Raw genomic sequence first — 24,017 nt, 5'->3', positions numbered from 1 at the left:
CACGGCAATGCCGGATCCTTAACACACTGAGCACGAGACCAGGGATCAAACCTGCATCCTCATGGATGCTAGTCAGATTCGTTTCCACTGAGCCACGATGGGAACTCCTGCTTGTCTTTGAAAAGTTTGGGACTTACAGGCAAAGAATCACTTCATTTTGAAAGTCCTTGGGAGGATTTCCTTTAAAATTTTTCTTAAAAACATTTTATTTGGGAGTTTTCGTGGTGTCTCAGTGGTTAACGAATCCGACTAGGAACCATGAGATTGCGGGTTCGATCCCTGGCCTTGCTCAGTGGGTTAAGGATCCAGCGTTGCCACGAGCTGTGGTGTAGGTCGCAGACGTGGCTTGGATCCTGCATTGCTGTGGCTGTGGCATAGGCAGGCAGCTGCAGCTCCACTCTGATCCCTAGCCTGGGAACCTCTGTGTGCCACAGGTGGGGCCCTAAAAAGCAAAGGGGAAAAAAAGGAGAGATTATACACTCTTCTATGTTTCACAGAAGTTGCAGAAGCAGTTTCAACAGAGGGCCATCCCCTCTCAGGGTTCTTGTGGGCACTTGATAACCTTGTTCTCTCACTGGCAACACCCTGCTAAGCCACAACATGGTGAAATCACACAGGACAGATTGCAGCATTAGACAATGTAGAGTTCCCTGCTGGCCTAGAAGGTTAAGGATCGGGTGTTGTCACTGCTGGGGTGCAGGCTCAGTCCCAGGCCTGGCAATTTCTGCATGCTGTGGGCATGGCCAAAAAAAAGAAAAAATTAATTGTAGTCAGCTCTATTTTCATTTTCTTTTGGGATCAAATGTTCCATCTTCTCTTACAAAGACGGGATGTGTTTTGGAAGTGACTCAGACGTGGCATTGAGAACTTAGGAGCCGGGAGCCCAGAGCGGATGAGCCCTCACATCATATGGTCACTGCTCTTGGAATGTTGGGTAGAATTCTCAAGTGTTCAGGAGCTTCCTGGCTTCTGAGGAGGCATGATGCTGCTTAGATTTCTGAAAAATTACGTGATTTTTGTGGTCTGTCTTGAAAAATCTATTGAATCCGTTTCAGTCCTCCGGGGCCTCATTCAAGCCCTTTTTGGAGCTGGGCTGTGGGGGTGTTTGGGAGACTGGCTGGCCAGCTGTGTAACACTGCCCTTTGGGACTGGCGGCGTCCAAGCTCCTTTGGATGCCGCTGAGAGGGAGCCGTGTTGTGAGTGATGCGGTGCTGGAGTGGAGTCGTGTGTATTGGCATTTGCCAGTGTCCAAGTATAGTTGCAAGACCGTAAACACCCAGAACCCAGGGAACCTCAAAGAGTAGTGTTTTGGCCTGAAGCCACTACCCCCATGCCAGCCAGAGAGGAGGCATACCATAAATATCCCTGAGTTGGGGTAGAACATATCATTCGAAATGCACTGCCTTGACTCCTGTGAAACAGCCGTGTCTGTTCCAGCAGAACCTGTTGGTTAGGGATTGCCAAAGATTCACTGTTCTAAAATTAAAATGATCACTTCAGTAGAAATTTCTCGATTTACTTAGCTGGCTTAAGACCATCAATTCTACAAACATGCGTCCTCCCTGAGTTACCTTGAGATGCGTTTGGATGTGCTAAGAAGCTGCATTGCTCAAACCCAGGGCAGGCTTTGGATATGGGAACTTTCAGGAATTTGGGCTGGTGTGGGTGGCTATTTTTACTTGCCTTGAAAACATGGCTGACCTAAAACCATTTCATCTGCCTTCTCGGGAGTAGGAATTTGGGAGGCATGTCATAGCTTATGCCTCTGTGCCGAGGGATCAGTTTTTCAAAGGGAATCCTGGTGCTGCCCGTGGTCACGTGGTTCACCTGAGAGGGAAGGTAGGTACCTCTTCTCTGGGTGGGAGACCTTGTCACAGTCTCAGTGTGTGCACAAGCCAGGTGAGCTCACTCCTCTGGGAACCATATCTTTAGGTCAGATATGATGTGGCCACCTGGGAGCATGTCCCAGCTACACTTGGGCATTGAGCCAGAGAGCCCCATCTTCCTCCAGCTTCCTGTCCCTTGGCTGAGACCCAGCACTCTGGGGAGAGCAAGCGAGTGTTCAGAGAGAGCTTCTTGGAGGGTGAGTAGCCTCTTACAACTAACTCAGCAGGATCGTACCTCTTCAGACCTTCTGTCCCTGAATAGTGATTTTTTTTTTGTTTGTTTAAATCAATGATTAAGACAAGAAACATCTGCAAGTTGCTTGGTGGCCTAGTGGTTAAGGAAGCGGCAGTGTCTGCTGTGGTGAGGGTCAGTGCTGTGATAAGGGTCACTGCTGTGGCACGGGTTTGAGCTCCGGCCTGGGAATTTCTGCATGCTCTGGGTACAGCCAAAAAAAAGAAAAAAAGAAAAAGAAAAGAAAGGATTTGACAGAACATTGTAAATCAACTATGATTTAAACTTTCTTTTTTTTAAAAAAGGAAAAGGACAAGAAACATCCCATGAAAGTTGTCACTGAGCCCATGAGAAATGATACAGTCCAAAGCATTGCTCATTATAACACAGTGGCCTCAAAGGACCACTAGTGGAAATTCTTTGTGTGTGTGTGTCTTTTTGCCTTTTCTAGGGCTGCTCCCACGGCATATGGAGGTTCCCAGGCTAGGGGTCGAATCAGAGCTGTTGCCACCGGCCTATACCAGAGCCACAGCAATGCAGGATCCGAGCCGCGTCTGCGACCTACACCACAGCTCAGGGCAACGCCGGATCCTTAACCCACTGAGCAAGGGCAGGGACCGAACCCGCAACCTCATGGTTCCTAGTCGGATTCATTAACCACTACGCCACGACGGGAACTCCGAGTGGAAATTCTTATCTGATCGTAGTACCTCAAACATCTGTCCTTCTTCTGAGCAGTTGATTAGGGCGCTGTGCATCTTACAACTGCTCCATTTTCCCTGTTTGCGTTGGCTGTTACAAAAGCTTACTGTCAAACTGAGCCAGCCAGGGGTAGATTGATAGGGTCGGCATCATTACCCTTATTCTGCCCCTCTTCACTTTGTCTTAACTTTGTTGGGGTTCCTTTCATTTTTCCAGCAAAAGTTTCTATGATTCTATTTTAGATAATTTATCTTTGGAAGTCACTCTTGAGTCCTTTCTTGAATAAAATAATGTCTGAAAAAATAAGTAAATGATGAATTTTGTTTTCCCTTAATTTCTGAACCATTGAAAAATCTTCGCTGTCTTAGATTCATCCATCCATCCATCTGTCTATCCATCCATCCATGCACTGCTGATTTTTTGGACCAAGTATGCATACTGAAATCTAAATGCTTTTGGTGCTTATTGCATATAAAAATATTCAGGATTTCTGACTTGTTCGTGACTTTGATCCAGCATGGCTACTCCCTTCTCACTTCCTGGAAGGTTCAGGGTAAGAGAAACTTTCCGATTCTCATCAATTTACTAATTATGAGACACTTTCGGCCACCAAATCATAAAGGATAGAATAAGAATTAACATACTTCTATAGTCTTTTATAAGTTATAGTGTTGATTCTCTAATTTCTGTCTTATAACAACTTTTTCAGGTAGTCATTAAATAAGCCAGATAATATTACTCTTCTCATTATTTTTCCTATTAAGTTTCAGAATGGATAGTTTACTTGCTCAAGTTCATCTACGTTAGTCAGTAAGAGAGCCGGGTATATGAACTTAGGCATTTTGAGGGCAAGCCCTTTTCTCTGCACATTTTGACTCCTGAAACTTGCAAGGACTTAAAAATGGCAGGATGCCTTTTACGAGTGTTTTCTGAAGGTGAAAAAGAAAGTTGTGGTGTGGCAGACTCTTTGGGAAGAGCCGGGGATTAACTGCCATGGACACCGTGTTTCTGACACTTGTCATGTTTTCATCTCACATCAGACTGTGGGGTTGGAGTGATGGGACTTCTGAGCCCTGTCTGCTTTTCGAGGTATTTGAAGCCTGAGATTAATTTTGGTAATTCCTTCTCTCTCCTTTGGCACACACGCTTCCCTGGGAAAACTGGTTTTTTGACAGCTGACGCAGAAATTGACCATAGGAGCTTTGAGATGAATCAGAGTGAGACGAACACACTTGGCACATGTATCGTTGTTCACTTCACTCGGGGTCATCTTCCTGTAACGCCAGCGGTCTAACTGGTCCTGCCAGATTTTGTCAGCAGAGTTTGTGTGTGTGCGTGAGCTGTGGCAAATGTAGTTGATCACATCTTCCTGCTGGATTAATTACTTCCCCTATTGTCCCATGACACATTAAAGGCAATCGGTTTCATCCAGCTTAGAATCTAGACCCAGTTTCCATGAGTTAGGTACCATGTTTTAAGGAAACCCCATAAGAGTGGCCCTTCTGTAGCATACGTCTTATGGTTTACAAATGTTGAATCATAGTGAAAATAATCGCAGACCTTTATTGAGAACTGACTAAGGCGTAGGCACTAAGCTAAATCTGATGATCTTTAACGCTCATATCAACCGAATGGTTTAAGAACTTATACTCATTTGTGGAGGGGTCAGTTGATATTTAGAGTTGGCCTCTAATCACCCTGCACATCAAAGGCACGCAACAGGCCTCTGGGCTGACACTCCCAAAATTGGTGCTCAGTTGCCTCTCACTGAAGTTGAATTCTCTGCAGCTCTTAAAAGAGAACCTGGAGTCTTGGTGGTTCTCAGGTTGCCACGGCGTATGTTCATGAGCCGTGGTGGAGTTAACCCGCTGGGATTACTTGATACACACAGAGTGCTTGATGCCAAGTTGCAAGCTTAGCATATTTGCTGATTTCAGAAGAACAAGTGTGGGTCTCTTTATTGATCCACATCGTGGCCAGGGTCACAGGTACAAACATTTTTTTTCCACCAAATCAGAAAAAATTCTCCCCAATTTGTTCTCCTGCAATGTTTTATAAATAATATCTTGGAACTTGCACTTTCTTCCCCATATTGTTTTTCTGCTCAGGGATTAGAAGAACATAATAGAGAAACATTTGAGTTCTGGTAGATAGAATATGTCCTTTTTTTTTTTTTTTTTTTTTGAAAGTATAAGAACTGCATTATCAGCCTCTGTTGTGCAGGTGGAGGACAGCCGCCTGCAGGCCGGGTTTGCCAGCAAGAACCCAGCCTTGCAAATTATTGGCAGCTGGCATTGTAATGAGTCCATTTCAATATAAATGGGCTGTTGCTTATTAATTGCTGCCAGTTCCTAAGCAGTTCAGGAACTGCTTTGAAAATTTGCAGAGAGCAACTTAAGGAGGATGCCCGGGCAAAGAGAGGGAACAAGATAGCAGTGGGGGAATTATGGAAAGGGCACGTATTGTAGGCTAATAATGGGGTATTGCTGAGAACTCGTGCTCCCCTCTTGGCAAGCGTGAGTCACCAAGTTCATGGTTAAATAGCACGCGTTCCAAGATGGGGAGAAGTGTGACTTCACTTATTGTGCTGTTCTCCGTGGATGCACATATTTATTTATTTCCCGGCTCAGGGTGACTGCCTTCCACAACACAGGCAGTTTTCTCCGTGATCCTGCTCTCTGTCCTCTCAGGTTCCCACCTTAATGACACCACCAGCAGTAGGGGACAGGCATGGGCAGTCCCACCGAAGAATGGCCCGTAGGAGAGAGATGAGGGGCTGCCACCTTGGGACTTTATCCTGTCTTAGGGTCTGTCATCTCACCTCAGAAGGCCGGCTCAAAAAAAAACCCCCCAAAAACCCAAAACCCTTCATACTGCTTGTTCATGGAGCTGGCCTTGCCAGTTTATTTTCTGTGCTAGGTAGCAGTTTGGATATTTTACCTAAATTCGTTCTTGTGCATATTCTTCATGAGTTTCCTCTTATTTTGAAAGCATGTAGAGGATGAGAAGGTCTGTGTATCAGAGGTGGTCTTCTGTTCTACAGTCTTGAGCGTTTCCTTCAACTTTTCTGTAATAAATCTAGCTCTGCTTTGAGAATGACGGAGGCTCTGTTGTTTCCTTTCACTCACTTCTGTTGAGGCTTTTTATTGATTAAGAGGGAACCATGTAGGCATTCCCGTCGTGGCTCAGTGGTTAATCAGTCCAACTAGGAACCATGAGGTTGCGGGTTCGATCCCTGGCCTTGCTCAGTGGGTTAAGGATCCGGCGTTGCCGTGAGCTGTGGTGTAGGTTGCAGATGCGGCTCAGATCCCGTGTTGCTGTGGCTGTGGGGTAGGCGGGTGGCTACAGCTCTGATTAGACCCCTAGCCTGGGAACCTCCATATGCTGCAGGTGCAGCCCTAGAAAAGACAAAAAAAAAAAAAGAGGGAACGACATACATCATTCCACAGTAACCTGTTTCTATGATCGCATACCTTCATCTGTAGAGAAAAGTTACAATGATAAAAGAACCTAGTGTGCAGGGCCGTTTATCACCGCAAATGTTAATATCCTGTATGCTTTGTTTATTGATGTGTCTGATGATGCCTGTCGTTTTCTGCCTGTGGCTCCATGTGGCATTGCTTGATTTGGGGGTGAGCTCTGTGGATGTTGGAGAACTGACATAAATGGGCTCAATAGAAGATTCCTATTTGCAGTGTTCTGGCTGACCATTTTCTTGCCTTTTCTGTCCTCTTTAGGTTTTTGGTGCCTTCTCATCAACTCCAATGAGACTGTGAGGGCCACCCCGAGGGGCAGGTGCTGATCCATTTCCCAGGCCCAGTCGCTGTTCATCCTGACACCATTTCCAAGTTCAGTATCTAAATGCCACAGTGCTCTCGGGGCAAGTTGGGCTGGGAACCACTGTTGCCTTGTAAGGTGAGTTTGTGTGTGTGTGTGTGTGTGTTTGAGCCTGTATGTATCCCCACGAATTAATGGTAATGCTTCAGAGGCGGCGAGGCAGATATATTTTAGGATAATTGGGAGTGCTCTGTTGTACCTAGCTCGTGGGAAAAAGACTTTGGAGTCCCTTTTTTTGGATTAAGGTTACGCCCATCTGACAATTCAAAAGTATTAACAGTAAAACCGAAAAAGAAAAAAAGGTAGGCATCTATCTTTCTCCCCCTGTGAATTGCCCTTGGGATGTTTTCAATTTATTCCTGAGGTTTACCATCTTTATATGGGATTATATTTGAAAAAGGCAAATCCCGGCTTCAAAAATCTTCCCTCAAAACAATGATATATTTTGTGTCTGGTTTCGGCAGTCTTTAAAGAGCAAAATAAATACCGTCAAAATAATAATCTCTCAATCAAAGATCATCTTTTATTTGTTACCAAACGTTCCTGTCTAGTCTCCTGTGTTAGGGGTATTTGTGTGTGACTTGGCAGAACGCTTTTCATGGGTTTGTAACGATTTAGCAAAAACTTTTAGAACTTTGTCTCAGTTTAATCTTAGCTCTTCCCCCCCCCCACCCCAACCCCCCTACCCTGTCTTCAGGCTCAGCCTCCAGTAGGGGAAAAACAGGCTTGAAACCAAGCCCTCCCACTAGAATCTAATTTTAAATTTGCAATCTGTTGTCTTGTGATTTTTGCTTCAAATTTAACTTTGAAATAAATACATTTCATCCTTGCTCTTGCAATTTTGGTGGTCTGTTTTCAAGTCGTAGAAGGGTAATCATTACTTTTATTTTAATAAGCTTTTAAATGCCTCCAGGGAGTGATACCTTTTATTAATAATACTTATAATTTATATCCATCATGAGATACTTTATGCTCAGATTTCACGTTGACGTTGCCAATAAGAGAAACCATGCTTTAATACTTAACTTCTGTCTTGACTATGAGTTTGAGTCTTGTGCCTGCAGATGGACTCTAATATTTTATATTTTTGAAATACCCCTATTGTAGGGCAATCTGAGTAATGTGCATTCCCACTGAGAAGAACTGTACTGAAACTTCAGCTTATTTAGATGGCCAATATAATGCCATGTCCCTGTCATTGGGAGATTAGGATAAAATAGGAACGGAGTATATATACAAAGCCAGACTAGGGTATCAGTGTACAAATAGCCATGCTGCAGACACATGAGGAGGTCAAGCAAAGAGCCATTAGAACGTGGAGAAAGAATGATTAAATCCAAGATAGATAGTATTTTCCTTATCTTAGGTAATTTTCCTGAGCCATCTGTTTTAAGTGTGGGTTTGGTGCTGTTGTGTTATAGCTGTTTGTGTAGTGCCCACATCCTTACTCTCTTCAGTTATCCAAGAAACCTAGGGACTTAAACCATTTATTCATTTATTATTATTTTTTTCTTTCCTTAAAATGAATTACAGGTTTAGTCTCTTGGGATAGACCCTGATGGAAGATAATATAAGAAAGGGAATGTATGTAGATATATGACCGGGTCCCTTTGCTGTACAGCAGAAATTGGCACAACATTCTAAGTCAACTATACTGTAATTAAAAATAAAAATAAATAAAAATAATGAGTTAAGCTTTCATCTAGTAACTTTGGAACATACAAAAAAAGTGTAATTTTGAAAATTCAAATTATCTGTAATCATTCTATTTAGAATGAGCATTTAAAAATATTTTTAATCAGGTCTATATATTCATTCATTCGTTCATTCATTCATTCTGTGTGTGAGAGAGAGAGAAAGAGGGAGAGAAAGAGAAAGAAAGTGAAATATTATTATCATCTTGAAAGTTTTTATCTTCTCAAAGCCACTCTCTTGGATGGGCATCTCAAATGTAACTTTTTACTTCCTGAGAATAAGAAGAATTTTGCTCCAGAGATGTTTGAGCCAAATAGTAGAATTGTCTTTTTGATTAGCTACTCCTGAACCGGGCAAGCCCTGGCAGGCTGACCCCCATGGGGAGCCTTCCTGTCCAGCTGAAGGGTGGGGCATTCTGCTGTCAGTTTGGAGTACTTCATGAACTTCTGGTCTCATCTAGGGAATTAGATGAGATGAAGATCTCATGAAGATGTCATAACTGCCTTTGTCCTGCAGGTGACAAGGTTCTTTCTCATTTCCCTTGTATCTTCTTTCTCTCTCTGAACAATCTGTAGTTACAAGAGTATTTTTCTTTGTTCTCCCTGCCTAGAGACTTTAATCATGGGTGGTTTTCTGTTAACTAGAATGTTTTCTCATGCAGTACTGAGAAAAGCCTCGTGTTCGTATGATTAAAAATGCAACTTATATGCTATGTCTTGGATCATGCAGGTTTTACCATTCTTTTTAACTTCTGTTCTATTTCATGTATAGCAATTGATGCTCACTGTGATCGTGTATAGACATTGTAAGTAGTTCAATTTGTCATTTATTTCAAGAGGGTTTACCTTTACTCAGAAAGCACAGTTACACCAGCTGCTTTAAAAGTCTTTGGTAATTTCACCATCTGGGTCCCCTTGGGCTTGGCCTCTATTGATTGTCTTTTCCCCTGAAAACTGGTTGGATGTTCCTGGTTCTTTGGAATGCATTGCGGACACTTTGAGTATTATGTTGGGAGGATGTAGTTCCTGTGAAAATATTCCAGAGTATGTTGAATTTTCTCTCCCATCCGTCCTTTCTTCCTTCCTTCCTCCCTTCCTCCTCCCTACTTCCTTTCCTTCTTTCTTTCTCTCTCTCTGTCTTACCAGGCAAACAACCTGCCTAGGTTCAGGTGTCAACTTCGGTCTGACCTCTCATAGGTGGTGCACCTGATGTCAGTTCAGTTTTCAAAGCCTTTGCTCTGCTGCTGTGGATTTGTCCGACACGTGTGCCCCTAGGAGCTAGATTGGATGGTCGGCTATGGTTTATTCATAGTTCGGTTCTCAACACCTTTGCTGTCTTGCTTTAGGTCAATCCCAAGCATGTGCTCCTGAGGGGTGAGCCTTGGACTTGTGTAGGTTTACACACAGCATTAGATGGTTTGTTTCCTTCCGCTTCCTCTTCTCTGAGATGCCCTTCACTGTTTGGCTTGCAGGGACCACTATTCTTGGTTTCTTTGGCCAGAATGACAGGGTGTGTCTCGGGTGTTTTTGCTGCCTGTGCTGAATCTGGACACACATACTCACCCTCCATGTGAGGCTGGAAGAGAATTTAGAATAATTAAAAACAAAAATGGCAAACTCACTCTTATTAGAGTGGCTTCTTTGTGTTTTGACTCCTGTCACCCATCCACTTGCTTTGGCTTACTCTTTGGAATCCTTGGGTGGTTGCTTTTTACTTTAGTCCAGAGTTTTTATTTTTTGTCTTTTTAGGACCACACCCACGGCTTATGGAAGTTCCCAGGCTAGGGGTCCAATTGGAGCTGTAGCCGCCGGCCTACACCACAGCCACAGCAACGTGGGATCCGAGCGGGTGTCTGCGACCTACACCACAGCTCATGGCAATGCCAAATCCTTAACTCACTGACCGAGGCCAGGAATTGAACCCACGTCCTCATGGATACCAGTCAGATTCTTAATCTGCTCAGCCACAATGGGAACTCCAAATACTTATTCTCTCTCTCTCTCTTTTTTTTTTTTTTTGAGTTCACATCAGGCTGCAATTACAGCCTACTCTGGGCAACACAGTATCCTTAACCCACTGTACTGGGCCATGGATCGAACCTGTATCCCAATGCTCCAGAAATGCCACAGAGTGTTTTTTTTTTTTTAAATACCACAGAGTCCAGAGGTTTTTTTTTTTTTTTTAAATGAATTTTGTTGCATTTATAGTTGTACAGCCACCATTACAACCCAATTTTATAGCATGTCCATCCCCAACCCCCAGTGCATCCCCCCACCCCCCAACCTGTCTCATTTGGAGATCATAAGTTTTTCAAAGTCTGGCAGTCAGTATCTGTTCTGCAAAGAAGTTCATTGTGTCCTTTTTTTAAAACGCCACATGTAAGTGATAGCGTGTGATGTTGGTATCTCGCTGTCTGACTGGCTTCCCTTAGCGTGATAATTTCTAGGTCCATCCATGTTGCTGCAAATGCCATTATTTCTTTCCTTTTAATGGCAGGGTAATATTCCATTGTGTTTTAAATTCCATTGTGTTAATCACTGGGAAAAGATTGGTCGTGGTGCATTTCAGTTTTGGTCACTCCTTTTTAAGACAGAAGCCCTGTCTATCCCTAGGTAATTAACTCTGCTTCTCTAGTTAATCTCACTTTGGACCATTGGTTTGTGTTGGTTTTGTATTTCCTTGATAATGTTATGTTAGGCAATGCCCAATACATATTTCTTTGTTATTTCCTAATTAGTCGAAAAGGAGGATTCAGAAACATTTCATGCTGAAGTCTCCTCACTTTTAAACAAAAATTTCACGTAACCAGAATCTTCCAGAGGGTGAAGGCTGTATTTTAACTTTTTATTTAAAAATAATTATACATTCACAGGAAATCGTGCACCATAAATATACCCTTCACCTAGTTTACCTTAATGGTTGCGTCTGACATCATTACAGTAAACTACCAAAGCCAGTAATTTGATTTTTTTTTTCAATGTGTGAGAAAGTTCTACATCATTTTATCATGTAGGGCTTAGTAGGCTAATAAAGCTGTAAAAATAGTCCCTGGGAAAGGACCTTCCTGATGTCTACATGAATCATTCTAATGACTGTGTTTGCTGATAGATTTCCTTAAGATACCTTTTAACTCTTTGGCTGTGTTTTTTTTTAAATGTTTTTATTTTTAAAGGTTTTATTGAAGTATAGTTGATTTACAAGGTTGTGACCATTTCTGCTCTTCAGTTATACATGCGCACACATCCATTCTTTTTCAGGGAGTTCCTGTCGTGGCGCAGTGGTTAACGAATCCGACTAGGAACCGTGAGGTTGCGGGTTCGGTCCCTGGCCTTGCTCAGTGGGTTAAGGATCCGGCGTTGCCGTGAGCTGTGGTGTAGGTTGCAGACGCGGCTCGGATCCCGAGCTGCTGTGGCCCTGGCATAGGCTGGTGGTTACAGCTCCGATTCGACCCCTAGCCTGGGAACCTCCTATATGCCGCGGGAGCAGCCCAAAGAAATAGCAAAAGACAAAAAACAAACAAACAAAAAACCATTCTTTTTCAGATTCTTTCTTCATATCACAAAATACTGGGTAGAGTTCCCTGTGCTCCACAGCCAGTCCCTGTGGGCCAGTCATTCCATATACAATAGTGTGCATATACCCATCCCAAACCCCCAGAGCATCCCTCCCCCACCCTCCTTTGGCTGGTAACCATAAGTTTGTGCTCTATGTCTGTGAGTCTGTTTCTATGCTGCCCTAAGTTCATTTGTATCCTTTTTTTAGATTCCACATATATGTGATATCACATGATGTTTGTCTTTCGCTGTCTGACGAACCTCACTTAGTATGATAATCTCTAGGTCCATCCATGTTGCTGCAAATGGCATTATTTCATTCTTTTCTTTATGGCTGAGTAATATTCTGTTGTATATATGTACCCGATCTACTCTATACATTCCTCAGTGGATGGACATTTAGGTTGCTTCCATGTCTTGGCTATTGTCCGTAGGCTGCAGTGAACATTGGGGTGCATTTGTCTTTTGGAATTACGGTTTGCTCCAGATAGATGCCCAGGAGTGGGATTGCTAAATCGTATGGTTGTTCTGTATTTAGTTTTCCGAGGAATCTCCACGCTGTTTTCCATAGTGGCTGTACTAGTTTACATTCCCACCAACAGTGTAAGAGGGATCCCTTTTCTCCACACCCTCACCAGCATTTATTGTTTGTAGACTCTTTTGATGACAGCCATTCTGGGTGGTGTAAGGTGGTACCTCGTTGTGGTTTCGATTTTCATTTCTCTAATCATTGGTGATGTTGAGCATCGTTTCATGTGGTTTCTGGCCATATGTCTGTCTTCATGGAGAAATATCTGTTTAGGTCTTCTGCTCGTTTTTTTGATTGGGTTGTTTGTTTTTTTGATACTGAGCTGTGTGTTTCACGTGACAGGATTTAAAGGAAGTTACTGTCATGACCTGCAAAGTTTAACTCATCATTGACAGAGAAAGATCGTGGTGCTGGGAAGAATGAGAGGGTCACACTCCTCTAGGGTCCTTCGTCTCTCGCCCTGGGACTCTCGAGGCTTTCCGACCTCTTCTGACCCCTTGACCATCCTGCCACTGTGTCTCCCTGCCCCCATAGTGTCTGGGTCATCTCAGCCGCAACAGTTCTGCGCTGTCTACTTTGATGAGGAGGAGCAGTGCCCTTGCAATTCCAAGCCCCTTTCCTAAACCTCTGCATGGGATAGTTCCACAAAGAGGAGGAATGGTGGGGGTTGAGGGCAAGAATTAAGTGGACCGAGACAGAAGCAAGGCCTTCGTTCTCTGCCCTGGTGACTGGAGGTGGGGGAGTGCTGTGGAGAAGGGCGACCCAAACCCCTCAACTCAGCTCCTGCATCAGGATGATCCCACACCAGGGGTCTGGAAGGGGGGACCCACGCATGTCTGCAGGTGGAACGGAACCCAGAGAGCAGCAGATGGACTGAAAACCAGTGTGTTTTCTAGGCATTCTGTTGTGGAAGAGCTGGCGTATTTAAGACCAACATGTGTTTCCTCTAGTTTCCCTTGTTCACTTCAGGTTTTTTTTTTTTTTCCCCCCACATCTATTATTTTTCGTTCACACCTTTTTTTTTTTTTTCTTTTTTTCGGCAGCACCTGTGGCAAATGGACGTTCCTGTGCCAGGGATTGAATCTGAGCCAGATCCTTAACCCACTGCACTGGGCCAGGAGTCTTAACTGGTGCCTCTACAGAGACAAGCCAGATCATTAACCCACTGCGCCACAGCGGGAACTCCTCATCTATTTTCTGTTGTGGTTGTATGAGTTTGAGTTTTTCTGTTCTAGATGAACGTTTATTTTCTCACTCATTCATTCAGGACTTTTCTCCTGAGCCCTTACTGCTGTTCAGGCCATGTTTTAGGCACTAAGGATGTGGCAATAAACAAGACTGGCCAACTTTTAGCTCCCTGAAGCTTAGGTTCTAGCGGAGAAGGATACAGAATAAAAAAGATAAGTAAGCAAAATATATATATTTTTTGTTGCAACTCTGATAAATGCTAAGGAGGGAAAAGGAAAACAGAGAAGAGGGGTAAAAATGTTGAGTTCTGAAAGTTTGCCGTTTTGGACAGAGACACCAGGAAAGGCCTCTCCGAGAAGGTGACATTGGAGTCAAGGTCTGAACAAACTGGAAAGAGTGAGCCAAGTGTACTTGCTTGAAAGCTGGAGGGTTGCAGACAGAGGGATGAGCTTGAGCAAAGGCCCTGGGGCAGGCCAGGAAGCCAGATCTTAGACCGCTAGAAAGAAAGTCCAAGACTTGAGCTTTAAATTTGGAGAGTTGTTGGAGTTCCTCTTTTGGCTCAGCGGGTTAAGTACCTGACTGGTATCCATGAGGATGCAGGTTCGATCCCTGGCCTTGCTCGGGTTACAGATCCGGCATTCACACAAGCTACGGCCTAGGTTGCAGATGTGGCTGGGATCTGGCTTTGCTATGGCTGTGGTGTAGGCCAGCAGTTGCAGCTCCAATTTGACCCCTAGCCTGGGAACTTTCATATGCCACAGGTGTGGTGTGAAAAAGAAAAATTGAGAAAAAAAAAAAGGAGCATTGTTCCTATGTTACAAGAGCCACTGCCTCCTGCTTAATACCCCTCCCACTAACTACCTCCAGAAAATACAAACATATATCTGTGTGTATATATCTATACATCTATATATCTGAATCAGTTTAATATATATATATGAATATATCTGAACTTATTGCTTTGAAGTATACTTGCTACTAGTAAAAATGAAGATTCCCTTTCTTGATATACACATACACACACACACACACACATACACACATATATGTATATCTTTACGCTCAGATATATATATATATATATATATATCTGAATCCGTTTACTAAACACCAGAAACCAGTGCAGCATTATAAATCAAGTATCCTTCAATAAAATACATTTTTGAAAAATGATAAGCGTTAATAAGTAGAAAAGAACAGGTGGGAAATGAAGAGGATGGGAGTAGCTGGCATTTTACACTTGTATGTGAAAAGGACCAAGACTTTCCAAGTATCAGGGTTCTGGGGGTTGCTTATGGGACATGAGTTGTTCCTGAAAGGGGATGTCGCGTCTGTTGTATGCAATGAGCAATTTTGATTTTTCACGCTCATCCTGCTGTATGGCACTGGGAACTCTGTCTAGTCCCTTATGATGGAGCATGATAATGTGAGAAAAAAGAACCTATACATGTATGTGTGACTGGGTCACCTTGCTGTACAGCAGGAAATGGACAGAACACTGTAAACCAGCTATAATGGAAAAAATAAAAATCATTGTAACTTTTCACACTTTATGTTAGAACAGGCTCTCTCACCTGACCCCACAGGAGCCTTCATGGTTCTCACTAATGTTTGGGGAAAAGCTTTCAAATGAAGCAGTGTTACCGCAGTCCCTATAAACCTTTCAAATGAAGCAGTGTTACCGCAGTCCCTTTTTTTTTTTTTTCCCCCTCCTAATTGGAGTTATTTCAAACTTTCTGTGGACTCTGCTGAGATCATCCCCCGAGAATTTCTCTGGGTAGGATTTAAGAGATTTGGCATTCATTCCTCAATTCTAGTTCTGAAGATAAAAATGGCTTCTTTCCTACCTTGGCTGGCTACAAAGAAGCTTGCTACTAAACATGCTATTAATATAACAGAGTGATGCATAGGCTGCTGTAATTCTTTAAGATTGGGGCTATTTCCTTTAGGCAACCTCTCCAGAGGCTTTTAACTTGATTCGTTTTCTGTTGGCGGAGATAATCATAAATCCAGAAGTTTGTTGTTGAGAATATGTCAATTTCTATTTGCAAACTTTTGATATCTATGGTAGAGGAGGGCACACTCTGGCAGAACGGAGGTGACAGTTTTGCCTTTCTTCACCTCAGTTTTTATCACCATCATCCTCTCCCTCTTTTAAATTTTAAATCTATGTGTTCTTAAAGTGGGACTGTGGCTGACACTTGTTCCGAGCTTTTAATTATTTATTGGCAAAACATAGATGTTGCAGTAAATTTCTTCCTTGTTTCCTTCTGGTGTCTTTCATTTTTTGTTTATCATATGCCTTCCCTGGCCAGAATAGCAGTTTATTGAGCATGGAGGATGCGTGTCTTTTGTCCTCTGTTGTATCCTTAGTATATGTTGTATCCAGGTATCTTAATGTATACTTAAAAAAAGGTCAAGAACTCTGAGAAACGGGTCATGGCCCTTGGTGTTACTTAGGTGCTTGCAAAAATGTAGCCCAAGGTATTTTTAAGAATGCAAGTTACAGGAAGTTGGTATTATGGCTCAGTGGTAAGGAACCCAACTGGGATCCATGAGGACGCAGGTTCAAGCCCTGGCCACGCTCAGTGGGTTAAGGCTCCGATGTTGCCGTGAGCTGTGGCATAGTTCGCGGATGCAGCTCAGCTCGTGTGTTGCTGTGGCTGTGGTACAGGCTGGCAGCTGCAGCTCCGATTGGACCTCTAGCCAGGGAACTTCCATATGCCACAGGTGTGACCCTAAAAAGCAAGCAAACAAACAAAAAATTGAGGTAATGTAAATGATCAGGCATCGACAGTAGATCTTTTCATTTTCCTACACTGAGTTGTTTCTGTGTTTTTTTTTTTTGTTTTTCCTTGCCTCTTCAAGATGCCAGCCAGAGAGGCGTGAACTTATTGCTTTGACGTGTACTTGCTACTAGTAAAAATGAGGATTCGCTTTCTTGGAAACTTTATGCTCAGAATCACATGATGGGTGACCTGGTAGGAAATGTTCCAGTGTGGGAACAGCTTAACATCTGGAGTCTGTATGTGTCACCTCTGAACTCATCGGAACATTCGATGGAGGTTTTTCCCTTCCTGTTGCCACGAATTTCATTTTAGTAAAGATGTACTTGCAGGCGTTTAAGCAACCTTTGAGACTGAGCATGGGATCATAGAATGGTTCCCGATCAGTGTGAAGGTATATTATATTGCAGGGTGTTTCAAACTGTGTGGAACGGTCGCAGTCAATTTCTTCCTTGTTTCCCTCTGGTGTCTTCCACTTTTTTGTTGATCGTATGCCTTCCCTGGCCAGAATATCGGTTTATGGGGAATGTGTGTCTTTTGTCCTCTGTTGCCTCTGTGGCTTCTAGAACACAGTAAATGCTCAGTACACATCTTCTGAATGAATGGCTCTGTAGGTGGTTGAAAGGACCAGCTTAGAGATGTTTCCAGCTACTCTCGTTTATTCTTCTTTCCTTTCTGGCCATTTGCATGTGTGTATCTGAAGGGTATATGATGTGAATGGTCCAGAGAAACCTCATTGCAGAGCAAGGAGAATAAAGCTAAATAGATTCACACTTGTCGCGCTTTCAGGATTTCCTTTTTTCTTTCTTTCTTTCTTTTTTTTTTCTTTGTAGGACTCACTCGTGGCATGTGAAGTTCCCAGGCTAGGGGTGATCAGAGCTGCAGCTGCCAGCCTGTGCTGTAGCCATAGCCATAGCCATATCCACGCCAGATCTGAGCTGCATCTTTGATCTACATCAAAGCTTGCGGCAACACCAGATCCTTCAACCCACTGAGCGAGGCCAGGGATTGAACCCCCATCCTCATGGATAGTAGTTGGAGTCTTAACCTGCTGAGCCACAGTGGGAACTCCCACACTTTGAGGATTTTCTGCTTCCCACTGTGGGTAACGGTCCTCAGATCAGTGAGAGACACTGGGAAAGTGTTCAAGAGGGACTTGAATTAACCTGGGTAGCCCCAAAAGGCTGAATCACACTTAGTGATTTCATCATGTGAATTTCTGTTCGCAGGGGCACTCTGTACCAGATTAATGTTCTCAGATTGGATTTGCTCCCAGAAATAAACCCATTAGTTTGCTGCTAAGTGGGGGATGGTGTTCTAATTTTTTTGCCCATTTCCACCCGCCCACTTCACACCCCCTTGCCCGAGAACCCCCAAATCAGGGTTTGTCAGAATGCTGTGGAATTAAAGGTAAAAGCCCCTTCACTTCCTGACTTTGATTTATTAGGAAGAGTTGGACTTACATCTTGAGTGTTTCCATCTTTGATTGATTTTGACGTGTACATGGAGTCAGAATGAGACAGAAAACCATTCACTGGGTGGGAGAGAGGTTATCAAATGCTCCTCTGAATTTTGCATGGTTTTTGGAAATGTGTAATTTCAAATAGAAAGCTACTCACCTGGCAGACACCTTGGTTTGTACTCTGTTAGAGTTTTCACTTTATGGATAGGAGTAGAGAGTTACGTACACAACCACTGAGTTTCAGAAGGAAGACAAGGATTGCCAGCTCTATGAAAGCCACAGTGTGGCATGCCCAGTGGCCAGCTACTGCTGAACAAAGGGTAATTCTCTAATGATCTTATTTATGCTCTTCTTTCACATCTCCGCATGAGTAATCTCAGTAGATGATGTTCATTTTCACCTGCTACCACGCAGGCGTCGAAGTACCTTTCAGGTGTATATAGGTGCGATGATACCTGCCAGGCTATCTGCCCTCCCTGAGTGCTGAACTCTTTCTGTTAACTGCCGGTACCCACTGATGACTCAGTGATCCCCCCCCCCTTTTTTTTCTTCTTTTGCTACAGACCATAAAACCATGGGAAACGCAGAAAGTCAAAATGTAGTGCATGAGTTTTACGGCGAAAAGCATGCCAGCCTGGGGCGCAAGCACACATCGCGCTCTCTGCGCCTGTCGCACAAGGCGCGGCGGAGCAGGCACGCCTCCTCGGGGAAGGTGATCCACCGGAACTCCGAAGTGAGCACCCGCTCCAGCAGCACCCCCAGCATCCCTCAGTCCCTGGCCGAAAATGGCCTGGAGCCCTTCTCCCAGGAAGGCACCCTCGAGGACTTCGGGAGCCCTATTTGGGTGGACCGAGTGGATATGGGCTTGAGACCCGTGTCTTATACCGATTCTTCCGTCACTCCCAGCGTAGACAGCAGCATCGTCCTCACCGCAGCCTCTGTGCAGAGCATGCCAGACTCGGAGGAGAGCAGGCTTTACGGGGATGACGCTACGTATTTGGCGGAGGGAGGCAGGAGGCAGCATTCCTATACATCCAATGGGCCCACTTTCATGGAGACGGCGAGCTTTAAGAAGAAACGCTCCAAATCTGCAGACATCTGGCGGGAGGACAGCCTGGAATTCTCACTCTCTGATCTGAGCCAAGAACATTTAACAAGCAACGAAGAAATCTTGGGTTCCGCGGAAGAGAAAGACTGCGAGGAGGCTCGGGGGATGGAAGCCCGGGCGAGTCCGCGGCAGCTCAGTACCTGTCAACGTGCCAATTCGCTGGGGGACTTGTACGCTCAGAAAAACTCTGGGGTGACGGCAAACGGGGGGCCGAGGAGCAAATTTGCAAGCTATTGTCGGAATTTGGTGTCTGATATTCCCGATCTTGCAAACCATAAGATGCCACCAGCTGCTGCTACAGAGGCTCTTCCGTACAGTAATTATAACACACTTCCCTGTAGGAAATCTCACTGTCTTTCTGAAGGTGCCACCAACCCACAAATTAGCCATAGCAACAGCATGCAAGGCAGAAGAGCAAAAACAGCTCAGGTAAAGTGCCAGAAATCTGTTTCACTCTTTTGGAAAAATGATGCATGACTAGAAGTGCATGGTTTTGCTCTTATAGGAGTCCCGGCTTTTAGCGGGGTTTTGACCCGGTTTGTCGGGTGGGCGCTGCCGCCGATGTGGCTTCTCTGAAGATGTCTCTTTTCCGCTTTGCCCCCTCTTAGAGTTCTGTGGTTGAGGGGTGGGGATGAAGGGGAAAGCGTGTGTGTGTGTGTGTGTGTGTGTGTGTGGGTGATGTGATAGGAGTGGGAATAAAGCTGATAAGTTCATCCTGGGAAACCGCTCCAGCTCAGCTCTACATCTTGCTTTTCCTGAGCTTCCTTTCTAACGCGGTCCTTGCCGTGGACAGATGGGGATGGTGGGGTGCGGACTCTTGGAGCCTGTGTCTTGGGCGCCACAGGTGGGAAGAGGTTAGTGGGCAGCTCGTTGGAGGAGGCCTTTTTGATTCCGGGCGGGCTCTGGTCACTTGTCAGCTTCGCTCAGGGGCTGGCAGGCTTCCTGCCTAACCAGGAGCCATTTCAATTTCCTGTTCCTTGCGATGCTGGCCAGCCCTCTCTCTGGAGGGAGGTGTTGCGGAAGGAATAACACGGGTGGGTTCCAGTTCCTACTTTGCAGCCAACTCGTTTCTGACCTTGAGCAAACCCTGACTTCTAGCTGCTCTTCTGAGCAGCGAGGTAAACATGCTTGACGTACCTGCTTTGGGGGTCTAGGGCCTGAGAGAGTCGGTGTGAAATCATTTTTCAAAGAGTCTAAACGTGTCTTGCTAATGAGAGGAGGATCCATTCCCTTAGTTAGAAAGGGTAATGAATGTGAGGATAATTACCTGTCAGGTCAGCCGGCCGATGCCTCAGTCCTTGGCTGGTCCTGCTGGTCCCTGGAGCAGAGTTCCAGGAGTCCTGGCTTGAGTTGAGGATGGGTTGGTCATTTGCAGGATGCTGGTTCAGATCAGGAGTCCAGATTGGGCCCATTTGCCTTCCAAGGTGTAACAGCCGCCAGGGTGACCTGTGAACCCCGCTGAGGTCAGCTGGAAAACAGCAGGTGTGCCCTGACCTGGCCAGCAGGGGATGGTGCCAGTCCAATGGGTATTTTGAGGTTAAAATCTCTTGGGAAGGGTGTCTAAATACAAGGCAGATGGTGGAGAACCTGGGGGACAGGGCACAGAAAACTGGCCCTAGATGCTCTGTATTCCTGCCCAAGAGCAGGGTTGTTGGTTTTATTGTTTTGTTTTGTTGTTTTACTTTTCAAGATCTCTGGTTTCTAATTTTATTTTGGAATTTTAATTTCTCATATACAAGTCATCTCAGGATACTTTTTTTTTTTTAAACTGCTCTAGACTTCTATATAAGAGTCATCAGAATTTACTCTATATTCCTCTGCGTTTATATAGGTTAAAGGAGTCTGTGTCTGACCTTCTCTTTTTTTAAAAAAAAATATTTTTAATTGTGGTGAATGCACACATAACACTTCCCCTCTTGAGCATTTTGATGTCTATAGTTGAGTGGTATTAAGTACATGCCCATTTTTGTGCAACTGTCACCACCTTTTGTCTTCAGAACTCTTTTCATCTTGTAGAACTGAATTTCTGCTCCCATGAGACAGTAGCCCTTCATAATCCTTTTTCTCCAGCCCCTGGCAACCACCATTCTACTTTCTGTCTCAATGAATTTGATGCTAAAGCCCTCATATAAGTGGACTCATGTAGAATCATGCAGTCTTTTTGTGCCTGGCTTATGTCACTTAGCTTAGTGTCCTCAAGGTTCATGTATTATAGTCTGTGTCAGAATTTCCTTCCTTTTTTTCTTTTTCTTTTTTTTTTCTTTGGTGTTTTGCTATTTCTTGGGCCACTCCCGCGGCATATGGAGGTTCCCAGGCTAGGGGTCGAATTGGAGCTGTAGCCACCGGCCTACACCAGAGCCACAGGAACGCGGGATCCGAGCCACGTCTGCAACCTACACCACAGCTCACGGCAACACCAGATCGTTAACCCACAGAGCAAGGGCAGGGACCGAACCCGCAACCTCATGGTTCCTAGTCGGATTCGTTAACCACTGCGCCACGACGGGAACTCCTTTATTTTTCTTTTTAAAGGCTGACTAATATTCCACTGTATGTATGCAGCTCCCCTTCCCTTCAGTTCCCCTGTTAGAGGATAGGCTTTGCTGATGGTGTCCAAGCCAGGTATCCTGGCTCCACCTCTTCTCACTTGAGTAACTTGGGGCAAAATTTTTAAGTCCCTTGAAGTCTTAATTGCTTCATCGGTCAATGGGGATAATAAAGTGTTTTGAGAAAGTGGAAGGTGAAGGCCAGTACTTGATAGAAGCTGCCAGTAAGGGACCATCTATTAGTTGTTGTAATTTTCATTATTATTCGTGGTGTTGTATGAGTGGAGGACCCAAGGTAGTTTGGTGTTTATTTCAAATTTCATGTCTTAGAGACAAAATCGTTGAAAAGCCTGATTCTGAGGTTTGAGAAGGTGAGCTTGAGTCTTGCACTACTTGAATTTTCACCCATCTTTTTTCTGAAGCAAGATTATAATGATAGAAATGACTGAATACCCCCCCCCACCCCCCGTGGTCCTTCTGCCACCCCTGTGTGGGCTCCTCCTGCACTGGCCACTTGACAGGTCAGGATGCAGGTGAGACAGGTGGCCTATGAAAGGGGCACCTGACAGTCACTCTAGACTCTGTCCTGAATACATCGCCAAACAGGCATTCTAGACCTGCTTTGAAGAGGGGGTCTCCAGGCCTTCAGAAGTGAGGGCAGAGTACATTGGTTTAGACTGTCGAAAAAGGGGCCTCACGGCTCTGTCACTTTTACTTGGAGCCATGCTAAGTGAGCACCTGTTTTATGCAAGATTTGAGAGGGGTGCCTGGTGGTACCCTATCTCCACATCTCCAACACTGGGGACAGTTAGACCTCTGCTTCCCCCCCACCCTCACCCCGCTGATGGGGGGGGGAATGTGAGCGTTTGAGTCGTGGCTACCCCCAGAAGAGGGGCAAAAACCGGTGTCCCTGAAAGTTCTCGTGTGTCATCATTGTATGACATTTCCATTTGGCTTGTCGCCTTCTAAAATTGTTAATATATGGACGTGAGACCATCTCAATATGGTATTTCATAAAGCGCTGGGCTAGCTGAATGTAAAGCCAAGTGCCGTGGGCCAGGAATCCTAAGCAGGACAGTTGCATCCCGGCTCGCTCCTTACTGACCGCTGACCTTGGACCAGTCACTCCATCACCGGCTCCTTCTCTGGCCGGAGGGATGGACCCCAGCCTCTGACAGGGCCATTGGGAGAACCGAATGGGCTTCCACTCATGGAAGCCTTTTGCTGAGTCTAGGAAGTAAGCGGAGGTATTATTTTTGTATCGGCTTTACGTGGTGAGTGAGGATCTTTAATGACTTGAAACAAACCCTGGAATTATGCACAACACTATCCATCCACCCACGCTTCCTAGTCTAAGTTTGGCGTGTTCATCCAACGCGATTTCTTGAGAACCCACTATGTTCCAAAGCGTGTATTTTAAGAGGCAGTGGGCGTGGAGGCTTCCTTGAAAAGAATTCCGGTTTTCCTTTATTTTGTTGTTGTTGGTAAAAGTTTCTGACCCAGGGGGCCCCTCTCCAGTGAGTTTGGATCCTAGACGTTAAGGTCTCCTCATCTGCCCTCGCCATGTCATTGCATCTGTATAATCGTCCTGTCAGCACGTTTACTCCCCAGAAAAGCGTTCCTGGCAGGCATCTGGCCCAAGGGCATGATCTCTGCGCCTGGGAGACAGTCTGTTTTATCCAAAGTAACATGAACAACATCTTTCTTATTTGAAAATGATCCAAAAGAGGCTTCTGGAGTGTTCCATCCCGGTTTTTTTTTTTTTTTTATTTGTTCAGTAGTTGGATCTGTTACTGGAACAGGAAGGCATCGGAGTTGACATGCAGGTTTTCCAAAGTGACACATTTTCTGTGTCTAACACACAGTAAGCGCTGAGGAATTATCTTTGTTGAATTCAGTGTTTTTGAGTGTGTGTGTGTGTGTGTGTGTGCACACGTACGCGCGCGCACGCGTGTGTGTTTGTGTGTGTGTGTGTGTGTGTGTGCATCGTGCCTAAAAGTTTATTGTGTGAGTCAACCTTGTGCTTCTCTGTGGGGAGGGTTTGCTCACACTGCTTAACGCAGAGATTGCTTGTACCGACTTCTCTGAAGTCCCGAGTAGACTGCCACTTGATTTCATGGATACCTCCTGGGGTTTTTTGGCTTGAACTTGACTTTCTTGGCATTTGTATGGTTCATGAACAGAGCAGGGGGCAGCCTGGTGTCATGCAGAGCAGAACTTCAGAAGTCTAGTAGGTCTGAGCTGGCAGGTTTGAACCCTGTGACCTGTTGCCTGGATGGATCTGGATCGCAGGGCCTTTTCAGCGAGGCTAATGTGAGGGTCCCATGTGGGGACGAACGTAAAACTCGAGGCATAGTATCGCACGTGATGGATGCTCCATAAATCATGGTCATTAGTTGTAACGGTAAACGTTGGCTTTTTTTGGGGGGCTGCACTCGTGACCTGTGGAAGTTCCTGGGCCAAGGATTGAACCCACACCGCAGCAGAGACCT

At 44.8% G+C, this 24,017-nt stretch overlaps 1 protein-coding gene across 1 annotated transcript in view; it reads left to right on the top strand.

Annotated features, from left to right (window-relative positions):
- Positions 1–24,017, top strand: part of TIAM1 (TIAM Rac1 associated GEF 1) — a 234,298-nt gene that overhangs the window by 57,050 nt on the left and 153,231 nt on the right. Inside the window, exons 3-4 of the mRNA XM_047795360.1 lie at positions 6,558–6,735; positions 18,435–19,408. Coding sequence (XP_047651316.1) covers positions 18,446–19,408 — 963 coding nt within the window. The 5' untranslated portion in view covers positions 6,558–6,735; positions 18,435–18,445. The remainder of the gene's footprint in view (positions 1–6,557; positions 6,736–18,434; positions 19,409–24,017) is intronic.

The sequence above is a fragment of the Phacochoerus africanus genome, chromosome 1, assembly GCF_016906955.1.
Source record: "Phacochoerus africanus isolate WHEZ1 chromosome 1, ROS_Pafr_v1, whole genome shotgun sequence".
Classification (NCBI taxonomy): domain Eukaryota; kingdom Metazoa; phylum Chordata; class Mammalia; order Artiodactyla; family Suidae; genus Phacochoerus; species Phacochoerus africanus.
Note: the sequence above shows the minus strand (reverse complement) of the source record. Positions and strands in the feature narration are given on the sequence as shown.